At 54.9% G+C, this 17,818-nt stretch overlaps 1 protein-coding gene across 1 annotated transcript in view; it reads right to left on the bottom strand.

The window, feature by feature from the left end:
- The window catches only part of LOC115893996 (hemicentin-2-like), a 49,343-nt gene extending 33,501 nt beyond the window's left edge, over positions 1-15,842 (bottom strand). The window contains exons 1-9 of the mRNA XM_030920139.1: positions 15,787-15,842; positions 14,265-14,406; positions 13,409-13,536; positions 12,774-12,887; positions 10,284-10,433; positions 2,784-2,984; positions 2,030-2,125; positions 1,584-1,711; positions 546-690 (exon numbers count right to left, since the gene is read on the bottom strand). Coding sequence (XP_030775999.1) covers positions 546-690; positions 1,584-1,711; positions 2,030-2,125; positions 2,784-2,984; positions 10,284-10,433; positions 12,774-12,887; positions 13,409-13,536; positions 14,265-14,406; positions 15,787-15,841 — 1,159 coding nt within the window. The 5' untranslated portion in view covers position 15,842. The remainder of the gene's footprint in view (positions 1-545; positions 691-1,583; positions 1,712-2,029; positions 2,126-2,783; positions 2,985-10,283; positions 10,434-12,773; positions 12,888-13,408; positions 13,537-14,264; positions 14,407-15,786) is intronic.
- Positions 15,843-17,818: the final 1,976 nt, after the last annotated feature.

Raw genomic sequence — 17,818 nt, 5'->3', positions numbered from 1 at the left:
GCCACCGCGCCCGGCCTGAATCTTAATTGACAGAAAACAGAACAGCCATAACATCTTGTCACGGAAATACTTAGGGGCCAAGACAATGACAGCATGTGATCCTATTTGGTTTTTAACTAGGTATGTAAACAGGTAGATAGATTAGATGGATAAATGATAGATAAAAAGATAGATACATAGATGATAATTTTTATATAATTTATAAGAACATACAAAGAATCTGCATGAATCATGTATAAATAATATATATTCTATCTATACATAGTGTATATATACTACATATAGGTGTGTGTGATATATATAGTGTGTGTGTATAGAGTATGAAAAGATACATGCCCAAATGCAAAATCTGGTTATTTTTAGCTACTGGTATTATGAGAGTATTTTTTTAACTTGTCAAATCCCTAATTTTTCCACAGAGAATATATATCATTTGCGCGATTTTTTAAAGCAAATGCATTCAAGATCAAGTTACCTCTGCACACTCCCCCACCCCATCATGTTCCCTGCCCCATGACCACCACCTTGGTGGCCCCAGGACTCACCCTGGACCACCAGCTCCACGTCCCGATGCTGAGAGCCGGCCGTGTTGGTGGCCACACACCGGTACCTCCCCGCGTGCTCCTGCAACGCTCGGTCAAGGTGGAGGCTGCCATCTGCTCGGATAGAATACCGGCTACCAGGTGGGAGCTGGTGGGGGCGAGGAAGTACCAGCTTAGTACCAGCTTAGCCTCGGGCCTCACTCAGAGGCAGCTGAGAGAGAACCCTTGGGAAACTATGCTGCCCATCAAGCCAGCAGGGAGCAGCCAGGACCGAGAGTCCGGGGGCTCAGAGAAGGCTAAGGAGCTCTGTGAGTCCCTGCCGAGTGGCCAGTCAAGCCCTCCAGAGACCCTGCAGGGCTGGGTGGGCCTGACCCCTGCATACCCTGACCCCACCTCTCCCTCTGTCCACTGGACCAGGGTGGGCCTGGCCCAAGCTGGGCCCATGAGAGTCTCTCCTGGGAATGCAGAGTTGGGAAGGCACCTCTTTGTAGCCTGCAGGGCACAGGGACCCAGTGTGTCTGAGACCAGGCAGAAGAATTGAGGAAAGGGAAGAGGTAATGAAAGAGTCAATAGAAGATGCAAACAGAAGAACACCCAGAAAATCAAATGGACGTGAACTGATTGATAAGGCAACCACTGTGCATTCGGCACGCACTGGTATTTGGAGCAGAAAGTAAACTGCACAGGTCACATCCCTGCTCTGGAATCATAAGAAGCGGGGAGACCACTGCATTGAGACTGGGCCTCCACCAAATCCCTGCTCCCTGGCCCACAGCACTCCTGAGGCACACGATTCCCCTGCAGAGTTCCCAGGGGTCCAGCAGCTATGACCCGTCTGACAGCCGGCAAGACTTTAAAGGGCAGTAAACACCATCAGGGCGTTATCAGAGAAGGTTCTGAAATGGGGCTAAAAAGAGGGCAGAAGGAAGAGGCCACTCCCAGGAGGGGAAACAGCTAAGCAGAGACCGAGGCATGGCTGTGACAGCCCCCTCCTTCCCCAGGTGCCATGGCCCACCGCACCCAGAGGAGCCCAGCACTCACAGGCCGGCCACCCTTGAGCCAGTGCCTTTCCGGGAGGGGCCGCCCAGCCAGGACGATGCAGGGCAGGGACACAGGCTGCCCCTCCAGGACCCGGACGGTGGGGGCGCTGCTGGCGATCTGTGGTGGGGCTGTCGGGAGAGGAGCCGGTGTCAGCCACAATAGGTGCCCTGGGTGGTTGTCTGGGGGACAGAGGTTCCTGCTCCCCTCTCCCTCCCCAGGAAACTGGGAGATGGCATCAGAATTGGGGATCCTAAAGGGTCACAGGACCCCCAGGACATTGCCCAGGATGCAGGGGCACAGGTGCTGCTCTTGGAGAATTCGGCTGTGGATTCATTTATTCCAACAGATGGGCCAGGAGAGTCTCCCTGGAGGCGCCCACAGCCTTACTGTGCCCCCAGGGAGCACCTGCCCCCCACCTCCCAGGGCCCTCAGATCCACCAGCGAACCGTGACCAGTGACGATGAGCTGGGCCTTGGCTTGGACTTTCCCAAAGACGTTTCGAGCTTCACAGACATACGACGCCTGGTCTTCTGGTGCTACATCTGAGGGGCACGAGAGAGGCAGGTGTGACTGCCAAGGCACACCACAGCTGCAACCCCCAAGGGCTCCAGTTCCCCAGGTGCAGAGACAGCCCCTGGGCATGGCCTGGACTTACAGAGGTTCAGGAGGGAAGGCTGGGATGGCAGAGAGGGAAGGGGTGAGGGACACAGCTAGACCTTGGAAGGGTGAGAAACCTCAGTTTGCTCATCTGTGGAATGGGGGTAATTGGCCTGTATCTTGTGGTGTGATTGGGAGGGGTTGACACAGTGCCTGCCCTCGGGCCTGGCGTGTAGTAAACAGTGGGTGGTGGGGTAGGTGCAGTAGTAATTATGGTAACCATAGCAGTGTACACGTGTGTGACAGCATGTGGCAAGAACTGTGCTAAGCACTTAGTACAGATTATCCACACAACAGCCCCTTAAAGTGAGCTGTCAATCAGCCAGGGGGCTAGTAGGTTTCATGGTCATGATTATGACCAGGGTCAGCGTAGCGGAATGACTTGGCCAGAGCCACCCAGCCGAAGTGTGACGGCATATCAGCCTCCGCTTTATGGTCAGTGCTGGGGGTCAGGGCCCTGCTCTCGGCCACCGGCCTTGGGGTTTGGGGTGTCAGAGGCCATCCTGTCTCCCTGCCCACCCCCCACCAGCCCCAATCTCTTACTTTCAAAGAACAGCACTCCCGAATCCGGCTGCCGAGACCTGCTGCCTCGCCCGGCCCCCAGCCTGAGTCCCAGAGGCTGGCCATCTCCGCGGCGCCAGGTGACCATCGGGGGCGGGCGGCCTGTGGCCCGGCATGCCAAGAGGGCACTCCTCCCCAGTTCCACAGTGACATCCCGGGGCAGCTCCGTCAGCTGGGGCGCATCTGCAGGGAGGTGACCAGTCAACCATGCCTGGAGGCTGGACCTGCTCAGTGGCAGGTCCCCAAGGAACTGCCTCCCTCTCCTCCCCCTGTACTATTGCCCTTGTGAACCTGGGGGCCGACTCCTGTCCAAGGCTCCAGGGTCAACCTGAGCAGAGTGGCCTCCAGCCCTGGAGAGTTCTTGGGATGAGGCAGAGGGAGTGACTCGTGGGGTCTACAGGGGCCTGGCTTTACCCCAGAGGCTAAGGAGAGCAGCAGACCCACTCCTGACTGCGACACCTCCCGGGAAGCCCTTCCGAGGGGCTGCAAGGTGTGTTTCTGAGTCTGACTGTGACCTGCTGACACAGGAGCTGAGGGTGAGCCTTCACTTCTACCCCTGCCTACCCTCCCCTACCCCTCGCCTCCTCCTGGGCCAGAGGGGCTTCCTCTTGGAGGTGTTCTGAGCTCCCCTCTGATGCTTAACCCCCTAGCCTAAGCCAGGCCCACTTCTGTGGAGGGGAGCATGGCCTGGGGGGCCTGGCGGGACTCAGCTGCCATTTCCATAGCCCGTTCTGTGGCCGCCACCCCAAACAGCCAGCGTCGTGGAGGATTATGGGTCTTCTTCGCCCTCTCCTCTAGAGCTTGCCCTGTTGGCTGAACTTTTTTGTAAAGAGCATACAGAATTAAACTTGCTTGTTATAAATAACGTGACCTTATACATTAGGGTCTGAACTGAGCCACTCGAGAGTGAAAAGGGGCTGCATTAATTGTGACCCCAGGACAACTGGTTAAACAAGAACTGTCCTGGAAACCAGGAGGTATAAGACATTCTAATAATACACAAAGGGCAGAAATTCTCCTTATTCTTGCTCCACACACCCCAAATCCCACGCCCTTCCCTAAGGTAACCACTGTCAATAGCTTGCAGTGTTTCTTCCACATCTTTTTTTTTTTTTTTTTCCTAAGCATCATTTGACTTTCATAATCAGGAGAAGAAAAAAAAAGAAGTTATTTCCCAAAACAGAAACTCAAGATCCTGTCTCTCCTTCAGCAGGCCAGGAGCAGGTCCAAGCCAAGTGGGTCCAGGTCCTTCCCTCAGCAGCCTCTGGTCACTGTCCTCAGGCCCTTGTCCCAGGCCCCTGCAGCAGGGAGGTCCCTGGCCTTTTTTTTTTTTTTTAACCCTCTGAGTCTGGCACCACGGAAAAGCCTCTACCTCCCTGTTCTTTCCATTTGTCTCCAGAAATATCCTTCATCCATCCAAATCATGACAGCAAATTTCCCTCCTGGCCTCAGGGATTAGAGAAGTTCCAGGGAGATATAAACACAACTTGGAAAGTTACTGTGAGGAGGAAGACAGTCTTGGACCCGACCTCAGACACCTCCCTTTCTCATCGGGGTCTGGCAGCTGCCGAAGCTCAGAATCCCAGAATCCCAGAAAGCCTTTGCTTGGGCCCGCCCTAGACAAGGTCACTGTTCCGGCAGAGCCCTGGCCACCAGGGGTACAGCTTTGCCACACCTCACCTACCCCGAGCAGAACACCACAACAGCCTACCTTCCCCAGCTACACCCAGCCTGACCGCAGAACCCAGCTCCAGCCTCCTGCTCCAAGCATGCCTCTGATCCCTCTCCTCCCAGATCACTTTCAATTCCCTGCCCTCCTTAGCCCCGAACAGCCCTGCTTCGTCTCCTGACTCTGGTTTGTTTTTGTTTGTTTTGAGACAGAGTCTCGCTCTGTCGCCCAGGCTGGAGTGCAGTAGCGCAATCTCGGCTCCCTGCGACCTCTGCCTCCTGGGTTCAATATGGGGAAACCCCGTCTCTACTAAAAAAAAAAATACATATGTAACAAACCTGCACGTTATGCACATGTACCCTAGAACTTAAAGTATAATAATAATAAAATAAAATAAAAATACATTAATTAGCCAGGCACGGTGTTGGGCACCTGTAATCCCAGCTACCCAGGAGGTTGAAGCAGGAGAATCGCTTGAACCCAGCAGGCAGAGGTTGGAGGGAGCCAAGATAGCGCCACTGCGCTCCAGCCTGAGTGACAGAGCAAGACTCTGTCTCCAAAAAAAAGACAAAGAGAGAGAGAGAGATGGTGGGGTCTCGCTCTATCATCCAGACTGGAGCACAGTGGCGCAATCATAGCTCACTGCAGCCTCGAGGCTCAAGTGTAAAGGATACCATTTGGCATCCCCAAGTAACAGGCATGAAGACCAGCACCAGACAGGTGATGGATGGATGGAAGGAAGGAAGGAAGGAAGGAAGGAAGGAAGGAAGGAAGGAAGGAAGGAAGGAAGGAAGGAAGGAAGGAAGGAAGGAAGGAAAGAAGGAAGGAAGGAAGGAAGGAGCTTATCTAGGGCAGAAGGAAGAAAGGGAGGGAGGGAGGGAAAGAGGGAGGGAGGGAGGGAAGGAAGGAGGGAGGGAGGGAGAGAGGGAGGAAGGGAGGAGCTCATCTAGGGCAGGTTCAAAGGGAAGGAGTAACTAACTTCCTGCTTGCAGGTGAGGCTGCTGACCAACTGCAGGAGGCGCTCTCAGAGCTGCTGAGGGTGAGAGCACAGACCAAGCTGGTCAGGCCACACTCCCCTCCTGGGGATTTTCCAGGGGAAAGGCCCTGGTGAAGTCAGATGACAGAGGTGGTAACTCCCCTGCCCCTGCTGCTCCCCCAGCGAAAGGGACACTGGCCTGAAGTCCCCCACTCTGCCTCTGCCTCACTGGGCATGCGGGAATGAGCCCCAGCCCCACTCCGGGCCTCAGTTTACCCATCTGGAAGGCGGTAACTCTATTTTCACTTTGATCCCTGTACCTTACAGCTGTAGGACTCCTTATCACTGCCTGGACAGCCCGCACCCCTAGCGGCTGCCGCCCACCCAGGGCTGTGGCTCAGAGCGCGGGGGCAGGCCTGGGGGAGTGCAGCCAGCTCCAGAAGAGGCCCCTGCGACTCAGTTTGCCAGGAGGAGGGAGGAGTCTCAGGCCTGAAGACTGTGCAGATGGGCAAAGTGGACCCTGGGGAGGGGTCTCCACAGCCCCCTTTCCTGAGGACTTGGGGAACGCTTTTCCCACAGAGAGAATCCTATGACTGGACCTAGGGTGGCAGCTCTGCTGGTCAGGGCCACGAGATGCCTTTACTCCTCTTCCTCCGTAAAGAAACATGGAAAATTATATTTCTTTATGCTATTTCTATATGCTATTCATATAATATAAGAAATTATATTTCTTTATATTATATGTGTTTGTGCACTGGCACAAAGACATGAACGATGCAGGCTGGATTCGTCTTTATTCACTATTGGTCATTTTTTCTTCTGATTTTAAAAAGAAATCAAAATTAGAAAAGCATCCTGGACGCCTACAAGTGCAGGGCCTTCTGCCAGTACCTGCTGTGCCTGATGGAGAAGTCACCTCACCATGGCCCCTCATCACAGAGCCCGGCCCATTTCTTCCCAACTCCCCTCTCCCAAGGCTGGCCAGAGAGTCTTTAGTGTCTAAAACAGCACATCTCCTTGTTCCCCAGCTCAGCCCCCAGCAACCAGGAGCTTCTAGGATGGGACTAAGAAGCAGGGACTGAAATGAGAGGACAGAAAGAGGAGGCATATCCATTTAGTCCGGGCGCACTGGCTCACGCCTGTAATCCCAGCCCTTTGGGAGCCTGAGGTGGGCGGGTCATCTGAGGTCAGGAGTTCAAGACCAGCCTGGCCAACATGGAGAAACCCCATCTCTACAAAAAATACAAAAATTAGCCAGGCATGGTGGTGCATGCCTGTAATCCCAGCTACTCGGGAGGCTGAGGCAAGAGGATCACTTGCACCCGGGGGGCGGAGGTTACAGTGAGCCAAGATCGCACCATTGCACTACAGTCTGGGTGACAGAATAAGACTCCATCTCAAAAAAAAAGAGGACACACATTCATTTAGAGAGGAATCAAGTAAAGCACACACCACAGCTCAGGGCACTGAACTCAGGAGGGGGTGCCACCCACAGTCAGGCAACCAGCCATGTGACGAGTCATCCCGCCTCACCAAGTGCTGGTCAGTTCACCCAGCCTGGACACAGGTTTTGGGGGGAGGGTGCTCACATGCATTGATTATTTATTCTATACAAGCCCTGAGCGAAGCACGTTCTCAGGAAACCTCTCGAGGACCCTGTGAGCACAGCTCTGCTACCACCCTCCCCATTTCACAGAGGGAAGTGAGGCTCTAAGAGGTAAACAAGGCAGGCAAATACCAGTGGACCTGGGCATGGCACCTAGGACTCCTGACTGGCAGATGCCAGGCTTGGAAGATAATCCACCAGTGCCTTGCAGGCTGGTTGACAATTGCAGGTCCTCCTGGCACAGAAGAGTAGAGTGCCTCCCTTCCTATGCCCCAGACACTGCCAGGAAGCCAGCTCCCAGCTCAACAGCAGGAAGCAGGCACAGTACATACCCGTTCCTGACCTCTGCCAGCTTGGCCAGGAAGGCTGGGCCACAGCTGCCACCCAGATAGGCAGGAAATTTCATTTCCCACCACTGCTGCCAGACCAGCTTACCCCAGACCTACAGGTGCTGGGCCATTGTCCATCCTTTCCCTGACCTAGTTAGCCCAGAAACTCTGCCACAGGGACATGGCTCTGAGGTCAACAGCAGACAGGCAAAGGAACAGGTCTAGGCGGGCATTCAGCTTGGATCCCAAAGAAATACGACTCTGGGCCAGGCACAGTGGCTCATCTCTATAACCCCAGCACTTTGGGAGGTTGAGGCGGCTAGATCACCTGAGGTCAGGAGTTTGAGACCAGCCCGAACAACATGGTGAAACCCTGTCTCTACTAAAAATACAAAAATTAGCTGGGCATGGTGGTGCATGCCTCTAATCCTAGCTACTCAGGAGGCTAAGGTGGGAGAATCACTTGAACCTAGGAGGTAGAGGTTGCAGTGAGCCAAGATTGCGCCATTGCACTGCACTCCAGCCCAGGCAACAGAGCGAGACTCTGTCTCAAAAAAAAAAAAAAAAAAAAAAAAAGGAAAAGAAAAAGAAAGAAATATGGCTCTGCTTCAAATAAGTCAGATGCTGAGCAAAAGACGACAAAGCCCATCACAATACTAGGTGCCCCCTCCCGGGAGCACCCTATCTGCTCACCCAGAACCTCTAATACCAGTGTCAGCAGCTGGATCACAGCTCACGTGCCACAGGCCTTCCTTCTCTCTTGCTCACACAACATCTCATTTTGGCAATGAGGAGCCCAAGACTTGGAGAGGTGAAGCAGCACCCAGGCCCACTCTGCTGGTGAGCATCAGACTCAAGGCCAGGGGCTGAAGGCGCAAGACCCTTGGTTCAGATCCTACCTCTGCCACTCACCAGCTGTGTGATCTTGGTGAAGGCACGCAACTTTCCTGTGCCTTGTTTTCCCCATCTGTAAAGGGGATGATGATAGCTCTGTCTCCAAGGGTTGTTGTGAGGGTTACATAAGCCAGCAACAAAATGTGCTCTGGGCTAGCGCCAGCACCGGGCAAACGCCCCAGAAGTGCCAGCTTGTGTTTCTGTGGCTGTCCTTATCAGGCTCCTGAGCCCATGGCCCCGCCTAGCCTACCTGAGAACCCAGCCACAGTGGAAAAGTCTGAGTACATTGCCCTCCTCCTGGAAACCTCTCACCAACCCCCTCAGGGCACAGCCCAAACTTCTCTGCAGCTCCCCAGGTGGGGAGTGACTGGTATCAGGTGGCAGCCGTCCTGCCGCCCCCTCCCCACCCTCTCTCTGCCTCACTTCTCTTGCCATGGGGAGGGCTGCACATGCTGTTCCCTTTGCCTGGAACACTGTTCCCAGCTCATCATCTTTCTGGATGCTTCTGGTTTCAGTTTAGACATCGCCTCCTCCAAGAAGTCTTCCTGGGATTAGCCTTCTCTGGGCACCCACAGCCCCTGAGGATGCAACTTCCAGCCACTTGGTGCCCTGTGCGTGCTCATTGCCTGTCCTCTGTTCTCTCTGCCTGAGCTCATGAGCAACACAAAGGCTGGTGCTATGTCTCACCTGCCCTGTGTCCCCAGCACAGGGCCTGGCACACAAGCACCTGGTGACCCTGTGTTGGAGGAATGAAAGACAGAACAAGCGAACGAAGGCTAAGAGCACCCCAAGACTGACAGGATCTCAACCCTGAGACAGCACAACCCCCCCCCCCCCCAAGTCAGACCCTCCTACCTATGCCTACTCCAGCCACAGCCTGGCCCGTCTTGGGAGCTCCTCAGCTGCCCCACCCAGCCCTGGCCCAGCCTGGCCCATTCAGCCCAGACCAGCACATTCTCGATTCTCTTCGCTTCCCTAGAACTGCAGCACCCGCCTCTCTCGCCACAGCTTCAGCAAACACTTAGAGCCTGATCTGTCCCAGCTCTGTGTGCCAAGGAGCTGTACCCACAGCTTCCGAGCAAGTCCCAGTGCCAGGAACTCCGACCTGGAACAGAGACATCCCGGAAGTCACAGCTGAGGCCATGCACTGGTCACCAAGGAATCTGGACTCCACATCTGGAAACAAGTGGATGATCACCCCTCTCCCCCGATTTACTAAGCTATCACTATGGGCCCAACCTTGTGCTAACAGAGCGTCACTGAATCCTCACAGCAACCCACAGAGGGGAGTAGTGCAGTCAACCTCACTTTACAGATGGGAAACTGAGGGAAACTGAGGCTCCATGACATGACCAAGGCACATAGGTGGGGACAGAGACGAGACCCAAATTCAGGTCTCATCCCGAGCTGAACCAAACTGTCTGCGGTGGGCCTCCAAGCTGGTCCCAGTGATCCCTGCCTCCTGGTCTTCACACCCGTGGGTAGCCCCTCCCACACACACTGCACCGGGGTTGCTCTGTGGGACCAATAGAACAGGGCAGAAGCAATGGTTTGTTACTTCCAAGACTGTGGCTTCCCTCTGAGATTCTCTCTCTCTTTCTCTGGGAGCCTCCTGTCAATAGCCCCATAAGTGAGCCTGGAGTGGATCCCCTAGGCCCAGGCAAACCTTGAGATGACTGCAGCCCTAGCCAAGATATTGATTTCAGTCTCAGGATGGACCTTGAGCCAGAATCACCCAGCCAAGCCACTTTCAGATTCTTGATCCTCAGACTGTGAAATAAATACTTATTGTTTAAGCCGCACAATTTGGGGGCTATGTGTTACCCAGCAAGAGCTGATGCATGCACCACCTCCCCTGGACTTCCTCTGTCCCCACATGCTCAGGACCCACATGATGCCATCCACACTGGCCACTGGTGTGGGAGAGCTTCCCCTCCCTACTCAGAAGCAGGCAGAAGGCTGGGAAAGGGGAATGGGCAGGGGAGGGGGAGCCAAGGTGTACACTCACGTCCAACCGCCAGCTGGATTTCTACAGAGGCGTCACCCAACTCATTGACAGCCCGGCAGGTATAGATGCCAGCATCTCTCTCCTGAGCCACCGGGATCCGCAGCTTCCCAGAGCTGGAGCCCTCAGGGGCCAGGATCATTTCAAGACCCCCTGGACCAAAGGGGATAAAGGATCAGGCCGGTGTCCCTGTTACCATGGAGACCAGGGTGGGCGGTTGCTCCAGCCTGACCCTGGGCTCCTGCAGCTGCACAAGGTTGGGGCCTGGGGGACAGTGGGTGGAGGCAGGTTTAAGCCCCAAGGTCTGGACCCTTGGGTCCAGTCGTGCAGGGGGCTTGGGCCTTCTCTCTGTTGAACACGGTTGGGGCTAAGCCAGGCCCTGCATGACAGGCTCATCGCCCAAGAACTCCATGTCTGGACCTCCCCGCTGGTGTCCACTCCTCCACCCCAGGTCCAGGCTGAGATCTGGGTCAGTTCTGGGAGGGGCCTGGGGAACCCTGAGCCCTCCCTCATTTTTCTTTTTCTTTCTTTCTTTTTTTTTGAGACAGTCTTCTTCTGTTGCCTAGGCTGGAGTGCTGTGGCATGATCTCGGCTCACTGCAACTTCCACCTCCTGGATTCAAGCAATTATCCTACTTCAGTCTCCCAAGTAGCTGGGATTATACGCACACACCACCACACTCACCTAATTTTTTATATTTTTGGTAGAGACAGGGTTTCACCATTTTGGCCAGGCTGGTCTCAAACTCCTGACCTCAGGTGATCCGCCCACCTCGCGCTCCCAAAGTGCTGGATTACAGGCATGAGCCACCGCGCCTGGCCCCTCCCTCATGTTTCTTGCCTGACTTCCATCCACCCCTGAGGCCTAATGGATACCCCTGATCCTAACCGTCCTTTTAAATTTAATTTAATTTTTATTTTATTTATCGTAGAAAAACATGTATAACATAAAATTGACGATCTGAACCATTTTTAGGTGTGCATTTTTAGCTCAGCAGCATCCAGTACATTCACACGGTTGCGTGGCCATCACTGGCCTCCACAGAACTGTTTGCATCTCTCTAAACAGAAACTCCATACCTATTCGACACTAACTCCCCGTGTTCTCCTCTCCCCAGTCCCTGGTGAACACCACTCCATCTTTTCGTCTCTATGAATTTGACGTCTCTAGGTAACTCACATAAGTGGAATCAGACAGTATTTGTCTTTTTGTGTCTGGCTGACTTCACCTAGAATAGAGTCCCCCTAGCAGGACATCCACGTAGCACGTGTCAGAATCTCCTTCCTTCTGAAGATGTAAGAATAGTTCATGGTAAGGTCACCTTTTAAAGAGGGGCTCTAGGGCTGGGTTGATAGGGCTCTTGGCCAGAATACGCAGTGAAGAAGGAATCCAGAAGCCTGTGCCGCCCACTTGCTTGTGACCCTAAAAAAAAAAAAGCTCAACGCCAAGCTAATATCACCTGCCCTGCCTTTCTCAGAGTCAGGGTGAGGCTCTGACGAGGTCCCAAGCAGCTGGCTGCAAGGAATGGAGCACGACCAGGTGGGAGGGGACAGTATTGCTGACCCCGGTGGACCTTTCAGAGGGAGCCCAGAGTACTGCTCCCAGAAAGACCCAGTGCAACCCCAGCACCTGTCCGTCAAACTCTAGCCCGGCAGCAGGCACCCTGAAAATGTTCTGCCCATGACCTCAGGGCCTCAGGACAACCCTGTCATTATTACTGTCATTTCCAGATAATCACATCATCGTCGGCACTATCACTAAGAATGCCAAGCACGGCACATGTGCCAGGCTTGTTCTAAAATCTTTGTACATATGGTCGGGCACAGTGGCTCACGCCTGTCATTCCAGCACTTTGGGAAACCGAGGTGAGTGGATCACCTGAGGTCAGGAGTTCCAGACTAGCCTGTCAAACATGGTAAAACCCCATCTCTACTAAAAATACAAAAATTAGCCAGGCCTGGTGGCACATGCCTGTAACTCCAGCTACTCCAGAGGCTGAGGCACAAGAATCCCTTGAACCCAGGAGGTGGAGGCTGCAGTGAGCTGAGACTGCACCACTGCACACCAGCCAGTGTGAGACTCTGTCTCAAAAAAAGCAATCAATAAATAAAACAAAAAATAAAATAAAATAAAAAAAAACCTTTGCACATACGAACTCATTTAATCCTCACGCAATCTTTGATTTTCCAGATGAGGAAACTGAGACTCAGAGATGCCAAGTCACTTGCCCAAGGTCACCCAGGGAAGCCAGAATTCAAATCTGGGTCTGGCTCAGTGCTGCTCTGAATACCTACGACAGCTGTGTCAACACAGGCTGGGGGTGAGGGTCGGGGAGCTGGAACCCACCAGCTCTGACACTGGCTGTGGGTCGGGGTGGGGGGACTGGAATCTGCCAGCTCTCCCCAGACTCCTCATTCAGAACACCCCCCATCTCCCTCCAACCCCCCGCTTTCTGGAAAGCTGTTCCTTCAGGGCCCTTCCCCACCAACACACCTCTATACCAGATGACTCGGGGTGGGGGGACCCCGGACGCCTCACACACCAGCACAGCCTCCTCCCCAACGGCCACCAGCACCACGGCATTTACAGCAGAGACCGATGGTGGGTCTGCGTGGGGAAGAGATGCAGAATTTGGGACCAACCCTCAAAGGTCATAAAGAAAATCTTCCACAGCTTCAGGGAGCCCTCTCCCTCATCCCAACTCTTGCCACACCAGCCTCCTTGCCGCCCCTGGAGCACTGCAGGTTCAATGCCTCCTCCCCGTCCCTCCACCTGCGACCCTGTTCCCACAGTGACCCTAAGGCAAGGGTCACTGCCTCAGAGAGGTCATGACCGAGTCCTGGGCGTGGCAGCTGCTTCTCTCTCGCCCGCAGCACACATCCCTCCCTCGCACCAGCAGGCTGTCTGTTCTTCACAGCACCTTCAGCATCACGAAGCATCCCATTGGCCTGTGTGTGCCTCCTCCTTAGAATAGCAGCTCCACCCAGACAGGGACCATGGTTCACTGCTATGCCCCCAGTACGGTACGTAACAGATAAATGCTCCATAAATACTGATGGACGGCAGGGAGGGAGGGAGGGAGGGAAGGAGGCCCCTCTCCTGCAATGTGATGTTCGTGGCCCGGGTACCTGTGTAGTAGAGGGTGACCGTCTCCTGGTCAGTGCCAACCTCATTAGTCGCCTGGCAGCTGTAATTCCCAGCATCTTCTGGGGCTACCCCCTGAATAATCAAGGTTCCCTGTGCATCCACATGGATTCTGGAATCACACCATAGAAACACATCAGGTCACACAAGGGGTTGCTTCACAGTCATCATTAATAACAAATTAACAATGCCACTCGCGACGACCATTCTGTACTGATGGCTTGCTCTAGGCCTGTGCTAAGCACTTTATGTACATTTTATTCACGAGGCTCAGAGAGGTAAGACCACTTGCCCAAGGTCACACAGCCTGAATGGTGGGGGCGGGATTCGGGCGCAGGTCCGCACAGCATGAATGGTGGGGGCGGGATTCAGATACAGTTCTGCAGAGCCTGAATGGTGGGGGCGGGACTCCGGCGCAGGTCCGCACAGCCTGAATGGTAGGGGCGGGATTCGGGGGCGGGACTCCGGCACAGGTCCGCACAGCCTGAATGGTAGGGGGCGGGATTCGGGGGCGGGACTCCGGCGCAGGTCCGCACAGCCTGAATGGTGGGGGCGGGATTCGGGGGCGGGATTTGGGCGCAGGTCCGCACAGCCTGAATGGTGGGGGCGGGACTCTGGCGCTGGTCCGCACGGCCTGAACGATGGGGGCAGGATTCGGGGGCAGGTCCGTACAGCCTGAGTCCCCGAGCACTGAGCCCACACGGTGGCATCATGTTTCCAAAGTCATCTCACTCCCGAGTCTCAAATGATCCCAGGAGCAAGGAAGGCAAATGCTACTCCCTCATTTACACGTAGGAAGGCCAAGGCCCAGAGAGGTCCCCTGGGAGTCCTGCCCCTCACCTGCTGTCCTCTTGTAGAGTTTGGCCCTCACGGCTCCAGGAGATGTAGGGTGTGGGGTACCCAGAGGCTGAGCAGCTGACCATCACCTCCACACCTTGGGAGAAGTGCTGGGAGCTGGTGTGGATGCTGACCTGTGGGGCCTCTATGACCCAAAAAGTGGACGGGTGAGGATGAGCCCATCAGCGCAGCCTTGCCTTCCCAGGCACCCAGCCCCGGCCCTTCCCCTCCCACAGTCACAGATGGGCAAGACAGAGAAAGCAAAGACCCCAGAGGGCTTCAGTCCCCCGGGGGTGGCTTCTCTGGGAACTGGGTAGACCAGGCGGCCACCAAGCACATCCCCAGGCCACATGGAGGCTGATTTTCCAACAATCCCAGCCTGGAGTCCTGTGCTCCTGGAACATCCACTCCAGGCTGAGCACTCTGGGGAGCCTTAGGGAGATGTCAGGCAGCTGCCCAGGCTGTGAATGGCTCCTGTCTCCAGTGACCTTGAGGTTGACCCCAAGGCCTGCCCTATTATTGGCCCCAAGCTTAGGTTCTTACCTGGCCTTTTGGAAACTATGAACAACAGGCTGGTCAGACTCAAACAGAGCTCACAGGCCCGCACATCTAGAAACAGCAACCACAGCCCTCCCACACTGGCGGCAGACACCGCTGGTGGATCCCCTCCTTCCTGCAGAGCCTAGACACAGCCTCAGAATCCTGCCCAACACACTCCAGCAGCCGCTCAAAAGCCACTGGCACAAGAGAGAACACTTGTTCAACATCCTTGTTTTTACACTTGGAGAGGAGGCTCTGTCTAGATTCTCGGTAGACCTGAGGCCATACCCGGATCTTTTTTTTTTTTTTTTTTTTTTTTTGAGACGGAGTCTGGCTCTGTCGCCCAGGCTGGAGTACAGTGGTTGGATCTCAGCTCACTGCAAGCTCCGCCTCCCGGGTTCACACCATTCTCCTGCCTCAGCCTCCCGAGTAGCTGGGACTACAGGCGCTGCCACCTCGCCCGGCTATTTTTTTGTATTTTTTAGTAGAGACGGGGTTTCACCGGGTTAGCCAGGATCATACTCGGATCTTAAAACTCCCATATGGTTGCTCTTGGCACTGCCTCCTCCACCCCCATCTAGTCAGTGCTGCCTGATCCCTGCCAAATACATCTGACTTCTGAGCTTCCACAAGGTTCCAGTATTCAGTCCCTGCCCTACATATTGGACAGGGTGCAGTGGGGAGTGGGGAACAATGGAGGGGCTCGATGGCACAGAAAAAAGGACAAGACACAGTGAAATTGGCTTGGCCTACAGCAGTAGAAATTTAAGTTAGATATTAGGAGGAACTTTCCAGCAATGAGAGTCATTAGACTTTGACTAGGAGGCTACAGAATTCTCTCTCGCTGAAAGTTCAAAAAACATTGAAAGGGCTGCTGTCGCCTACCAGAGACAATGTCTGAGCAGAGGGAGGGAGTCACGGCTTCTGGGGTAAACACTAGGTCGAGTGTTGAACTAGGGAACAGCAGCAGCAGAATGAGCCTCACCTCGCACCAGGAGCCAGACAGATGCCCTTGTGACCCCATTGGCGTTGCTGGCCATGCACTGGTACCTCCCACCATCTGTGGGGATGATGCTGCTGACCTCCAGGGACAGGTCAGCCAGCTGGGTGACTCGGCCCGTCGAGGCCGGCAGGACTCGCCAGTCCCGGACCCACGTCAGGTTGTAGGGGGCCTCGCTTAGGACCTGGCAGGATAGGACGGCAGTCTCCCCTGGGGACACGGTCACGTTGGGAGCAGGGACCAGCTGCGGCGGGGGATCTGCAGGGACATGAGCACAGGAGGAACCGAGGAGCTGAGGCAAGGGCGGGGGTCATCATGTAAGCCCAGAGGCTGCCTAGACCTGGGACCCTGCTCTGACCCCACGCTGAGGTGCAGGTCTGCTGGAACCAGATCGTTCAGGACGTGTCAGCCAGCAGCATGGGTGACCAGCATCTGCTCACCGTCAGGCATCACCCCAGTGGGAGGTCATTTCTCCCACCACCATTATACACCCGCCAGGGGCTGCACGATACACGCCTGCTCTCCAAATAACAGCCAGTGCAATGTGCAACAAGCCGGACGCCCATCTTCGTGCCTCGGAGTCGAAGATGCCACGCTGAGGAATAAAGCCTTGGAAATCTCCAGCCAGGGGAAGAGAGCAATGTGTTCAAAACGATTCTCTGTACCAACGGCAGGGCTATTTATAGCAGCCAAATATGCCCCCAAGGAGGAAAGCACTAAGCAAACTGCTATCTGGATAGCAAAAAGCCACAAGAAGTGGCAAGATCAGAGACTGCTGAACATAGAAAAAAAACGAAAAGGAAGTAAATCAAATGGCAGAATGGAGGGATTACAAGTTATTTTGATCTTCTCTTTGGTTGTTTATGTTTTTCCAGCCTCCCTACAAGGAGCATGTGTAGTTTCTGGCTGTCTATGTAGAGTGGCTGATCTTTCCACACTTATGGGTTCCTTTTTTTTCTCTACAAAGCAGCTTGCATTCGTAATTTTTAAAATAAAACCAATTTAATCTGGAGACAGCCTGTGGTGTTTCCAACCTCCCCAGCTCAATGGCACCATCCTGGCCAATTCTTGGAGGCACGAAGGCTGTCCTGACCATGAGATGGACAGCGGCCCCTGAAAGCCGAGCCCCGAGAAGTCAGAGCTGGGATCAAAGCTGGGCAGGGCAGGAAGACCCAAGCCGCGTCCTCAGCCTTCCTCCAGCTGAGACCCACAGGCCGTTCCTGGGTGAGACAGCCACAAAGGAGGGGCAGCAGGCAGGTGGCAGCCTGGGTAGCCAGACGCGGGATGACGAACAGTCCTGGCAGCTGGCTGGAGACTCACCGGGAGGAAATCCTAGGTGGAAGAACCCAGGAAGAGGGTAAGGAAGGGGTACATGGAGGGGCCCCAAGGGACAGACCTGTGACGACAATCTGGGCCTTTGCTCGCCCAATCCCAGCCCTGCTGATGGCTGTGCACTCGTACATGCCCTCCTTGGCCTTGGAGGCCCGCGGGATCTCCCAGCTGCTGTTTCCTGACTGCCTGTGAACAGGGAACAGTAGGAGACGCACAATCACCGGTCAGGGTCTCCTCGGCCTCATCTGTCCCTCAGGACTTCAGTCCCCTGAATCCTGCCCAAAGGGGAGACCCCAATTCCCCTGTGAGACGCGGTAAGAAGATGTACACCGCCAAGTACATGGACAGTCCATGACATGCTGTGTGGCTTGGAGTCAGGGCCTTACTCTCTCCGAGTCCTGGGCTCCATCCTTCCTGCTCTGACACCCACGGCTGGGCCCTGCATGGGCTGAATTTTCCGGGAGCTGAGGAAGGCCCCCGGCTTCTTCACCAGCTGATGGCCCAGCAGTGGTGGGAGTCTCACGACAAACTTCTCCATCCCTGGCTGCACTGGAAGTCCCAGGCTGGGCTGCCCAAGAGGACAGTGACAGAGACCAAGGTCTCTCTCCTGCCACCCACTCCCCTGAGATCCCTCCCGGGCCTCAGCAGCCAGGAGCCCTGTGGCTGGGGACAATCAGCTGCCATG

Source organism: Rhinopithecus roxellana, chromosome 16 (assembly GCF_007565055.1).
Source record: "Rhinopithecus roxellana isolate Shanxi Qingling chromosome 16, ASM756505v1, whole genome shotgun sequence".
Lineage (NCBI taxonomy): Eukaryota > Metazoa > Chordata > Mammalia > Primates > Cercopithecidae > Rhinopithecus > Rhinopithecus roxellana.
This window is presented reverse-complemented; position numbering and strand designations above follow the sequence as displayed.